A 5,007-nucleotide genomic window follows, 5' to 3' on the forward strand; every position below is an offset into this window, starting at 1 on the left:
TTTCAGAATCACGACTCTTGATCCCCATAGTAGACAGCCTTTACGGAGACTGAATTCCGCACTGCTGGCATTGAAGAGGTTCCACTCTGGTCTCGCTGGGAGGCTTTCTCCTTTCAACACAGATAGGACAACATGGCTCAATACTGGATCGTCCCCTGTGGCTCGTGCTACAACAGTTGATGAGAGGAGTTGTGGATATGCCTCCTCCAGCATGAAGATCTCAGCAAGGCGAGGAAATGCAGTGCAGTCGTTAGGCAGCGGCAGTCTACTAAGCGCATCGGCATGCCCGAGCTCTTTGCCAGGTTTGTAGACAAGTTTGTGATTGTACGCGGACAGTTTCAGAGCCCATGTGACTACTCTTTGCGAAGCTTGCACAGGAACAGGCTTGTTGGTACCCAGAAGTCCAAGAAGTAGCTTGTGGTCAGTGTGTGCTTCAAACGGTATGTCCCACAGGTACTGGTGGAACCGATCCACGCCAAACACAAAGGCCAGTGCTTCCTTGTCAAGTTGACTATAGTCTTGCTCTGCTTTTGATAAACTTCTAGAAGCAAAAGCAATTGGACGTTCTCGGCCATCGGCGTGTTTGTGCGTCAAAACTGCGCCTATACCGTAAGGTGATGCATCACAGCTGAGACATACAGGCCTGTCTGGGCGGAAATGTACAAGAACTGGAGCTGAAGTCACCAGACGCTTGTAGGCAGTGAAAGCATCTTGCTGGTCCTTTCCCCACTGCCACTTCTTTCCATCACCAAGAAGCAAGTGCAACGGACGGAGAAGTGCAGAATGGTTGGGCAAGAAACGCCGATAGAAGTTGACGAGTCCCAAGAAGCTTTGAAGTTCCTCGACATCTTGTGGCACAGGAGCGTGCAGAATGGTAGACACCTTGTCCATGTTCGGAGAGAGGCCTTCCTTACTGATAATGTACCCGAGATACTCAACTTGGGGTATGAAGAAGTGGCACTTCTCGAGTTTCAACTTGAGGCCAGATTCTTGAAGTTTGCCTAGTACTTCATGGAGGTTGCGACAGTGCTCAGCATCATTTGCACCATTTATGAGAATGTCGTCAAAATAGACCGCTACATGTGGTAGACCTGTTGCGGACGATTGCGGCCGCGCGGCAACAAGCAGGAGGACAAAGAGAAGAAAAAAGACGTAGACACGAGCAGTGGAATAAAGAGATAGAATGCTTGGTCTAGGGCTCGGGTATTAATTACGCGACATTCTTTCTGGTGCCGAAAACCCCCCGGTCATCGCCCTTCCAAGACTTCCAGCTTCCATGGCATCGTTGGAACGGCTCCGCAAGAACCGTGGCGTCGTCAGGGCCAGCGTCACACGAACAATTACGCTCCTGACCGACGAACTTCAGTCCACGGCTCCCGATGCCGCTCAAGTTGATTCGCACGTTACATACCTGACTCAGAAGAACGTCGAGCTCGGCAACCTCAACAAGCAAATCCTCGACGCCACCGACGATGACGCTTACGACGAAGAGCTCGAGGCCGCGGAAGACTACGACCGGAAGGTGTCCTATGCCGTGTCTCGAGCGCGCTTCTTCCTGCGCGAACACGCCAACACAGCGACGGCAACGAGGACTTCAAGGCCCGAGGCTACGTTACCGAACGCCGACGTCGCTGGGGCCGGCAGCTCAGCGCATACCGAGGTCACTGACGCTGCACCTCGTGTAACAGAGGGGACACCCGGCCCAGCAACCGTGCCGCGTCATCGCGCAGTGGTCCTGCCGAAACTTCAGATACCTACATTTTCCGGCGCACTTCGCGACTGGCAGACCTTCTGCCGATTGAGAAGTTTAAGTACCTCCTCTCGTATTTGAGTGGCGTCGCGAAGAGAGCCATCGAAGGTATTAGACTCACGGAGGACAATTATGCGATCGCCATCAGGACCTTGACGGAGCGATTTGGTCGACGCGACTTGCTCATCAACGAGCACATCGACCACCTGCTCGCCTTACCACCAGTCAAGTCTTCGGCAGATGTCGACAAACTTCGCCTACTCTACGACAAGGTACAATTTCGCGTCTCGGCACTGACCGGTTTGGGCGTCTCACCCGACCAGTACAACGTGGTCCTCAACCGCGTCCTAATGACTTGCCTGCCTGACGACCTCGCGATCCTCTACCGGCAGAAGTCCAAAGAAGACGCGCAGGATATGTCCGCTATAGCGACCCCCGAAGAAAGAGCTCGTCACGATGCAGAAATGCTAAGCTTCCTGCGCATACAAATTGAGGTTCGAGAGGAAGGCAGGCCAGGACGAACACCGTCTGCTTTCTTGCGGTTACTGCCCGAAGAAGGTGTCGAATCTCCGTCAGCACCGATGGGACATTTGCCTACAGCGTCCGCACTTGCTACCGAATCTGTAGAGGTGTGCGCCTTATGCAGCAGTTGTCAGCACACCATCGCGGACTGCAACGTTCAACTCTCAGCTGAGGAAAAACGGGCTCGGTTGCGCACTGCTCGTTGCTGCTACCGTTGCGGCTTGCAAAACCACATGGCGCGTTTTTGCCGGCGTGCGCGCAGCATCATCTGTAGTAAGTGCAACCGACGACATCTCACGATCCTCTGTGAATTGTTCACGCCGGCAGCCCCAACTCGTGCAAACGCAACGACAGTGAACCAAGACGAGCCTCGCATCGCCGGGCGAGGCACGAACACGCCGTCAGTGACATCGGCCCCAAGCGCCCTGAGCGGAATCAACGCCGTTCTTCTCCAAACAGGACGAGTCTGGATCGAGTGCGGGTCCCAAAAGCGTCTCGTGCGCATTCTTCTTGACAGCGGTAGCCAGCGCACATTCATCCGAGCGGATGTCTCAAAGGACCTCAGATGCCCGGTTATCGGAACCGAAGAACTTTCCTTGGTGACGTTCGGCCACTCGAAGCCCCGCGACGTAATGCGCAGTCGACGGGTAGCTTTGACTTTACGAGGCCAACGTAGGGACATAGCGGTAACCGCGGAGGCCTTGGAGGTCCCCGAAGTGTGTGCAGTTACAAGCCCGCCGCTCAGCACTGATATTTTGCAGCTTTTGTGCGACAAGAACTATGATGCCGCAGACAACTTTCATCCCGACACATGGCACCCACAGGAAGTAAGCGTATTACTTGGTTCCGACGTCTACTGGAAGGTCGCGACTGGAAAGGTTGATCATTTAACCAGCAACCTGACGGCCGTGGAAACCAAGTTCGGCTGGACTGTTCAGGGCATTACGGAACGCGAAAGAAGTTCATCTCCGCGGTGCGACCGCGGCGGCCCACTGTCACAACGGCGGCCTTTCTTCAGAGGCTGCGCCCTTCAGACGGCAAGACCACCAAGATATCCGCGCGTTCTTCAAGGAGGAAGCGGTGGTGGTTTCGACGGAGCTGGGGTCCTCGCAGAGGCTTCGGAGTCCGGCCGCCCTTCCACGGCAACAACGACACGTCTTCGCGGGACTACGACAACACGCGGTACGGCGATTGCCGAGACGACGCCGTCGATGGACCGCATTCTCTGCCGGATCGTACTCAACAGGGCAGACCTCAGTGGAGGCAGCGTGGCTGGTCGGTCACACCGCCGACGCAACCGGGCGCCTGGAAAGAGAACTGGAGGACGCGCACGTCTCAAGGCGCACGCAATTCTAACGACCGCAGAGGCTGTTGGGAGTCGCGAAGTTTCTACTCCAGGTCTGGCTCGAGCGACAGCGAGACCGATCGAGGAAGAAGACACCCTTCGGGAGATTCGGACAGGGAGACGATGATGGCGACGTCGTCCAGCAGGGTGTGTTCACGGAACGTCGCAGCAGAGAATTCGCACCGTGTCGCCGTCAGAATCGCTAGCGAGTCCAGGGAGCTGACGCGTGGCGCCAAAGCGGCAACGCGAATCGCATCGCGAGCGAGATTGGAGTGTCCGCGCGAAGAAGACTGCCGCTCAAAGAGACCAGGGGACCCGCAGCCACTGGGAGCTCGTTCCCATCACGACCAGACGAATGAGGTTTCGGTTAATACCAGCGTTCGCAAGGTCACAGATAGTGTGGAACCCGCTGCTGTCGTCACCTCGAAGGCTACAACTCTTGGAGCGCAAGCTAAGGGGCAAACGATGGACGCTGCACGCACGCCTAAATGCACACACCATAAAACGACCCGTTCAAAAGTTATACATTCTAGAGGCAAGTCAGAGAGATTCAACTGCCTCGTGATCGCCTTGGCCCCTTGGGAGTATGTTGCGGACGATTGCGGCCGCGCGGCAACAAGAAGGAGGACAAAGAGAAAAAAAAAGACGTAGACACGAGCAGTGGAATAAAGAGATAGAATGCTTGGTCTAGGGCTCGGGTATTAATTACGCGACAAGACCACTGAGCAAGTTCTAAATCTCGCGTTGAAGAATAGCTCGACTCATCGTTTATTGCTTATTTAAAATTATTAAATTGTCTCTCAGCAAAATGAGCCACCCTTGCTGTTACAGGACTGTTAATACTATTTGAAAACGGCATTATCTCAGTATGGTCGAACATGCACCGGAGTTCCCCTCATCATGTGAATGCATAGGCACTCATCAGGTTAATCGTCATATAGGAGACAACGCCGTAACCAGTATAATCAACGCCGTAATCAGTAATCGCCGTAATCACTTTTTATCGCGATCAGGGCCGATCTGGATTAGGCTCGAGCCACATCAGGTGCTGCTACACGGTCACTTCAATAGCGATCGGGTTCGAGACCATCGCGATATACTCATCGACATCTGGCTCCGAGCTTGCGATTTGAATTACGTTTGCGCCAAACTTGATCCCGATTAGTTTGTACCGTATAGTAATAACGATGACCGTTGATCGCGCTCAAGAAATTAGATCGAGATTGACTCTGATAGCTATGAAAAGTGCTCGTATGATGCCGGTAAAAGAGATAATCTAGTTTCTTACAGGTGAACGGACAGCGCGTTAATGCAGGCGTGACTAAGACGAGCCATTTCAGTCGCGGCCCGCTAGATATCGCCTCACTTTCGCTACAGTCGAAACCCGCGA

At 54.1% G+C, this 5,007-nt stretch overlaps 1 protein-coding gene across 1 annotated transcript; it reads left to right on the forward strand.

Annotated features, from left to right (window-relative positions):
* Nucleotides 1-1,276: 1,276 nt before the first annotated feature.
* On the forward strand, nt 1,277-3,744 carry LOC119378375 (uncharacterized). Its single transcript, XM_037647538.1, has 2 exons — nt 1,277-1,599; nt 1,689-3,744. The coding sequence occupies exons 1-2, from the start codon at nt 1,277-1,279 to the stop codon at nt 3,742-3,744; spliced, it is 2,379 nt and encodes a 792-aa protein (XP_037503466.1).
* The last annotated feature ends 1,263 nt before the right edge of the window (nt 3,745-5,007 follow it).

The sequence above is a fragment of the Rhipicephalus sanguineus genome, unplaced genomic scaffold (assembly GCF_013339695.2).
Source record: "Rhipicephalus sanguineus isolate Rsan-2018 unplaced genomic scaffold, BIME_Rsan_1.4 Seq8086, whole genome shotgun sequence".
In the NCBI taxonomy this organism is placed as follows: domain Eukaryota; kingdom Metazoa; phylum Arthropoda; class Arachnida; order Ixodida; family Ixodidae; genus Rhipicephalus; species Rhipicephalus sanguineus.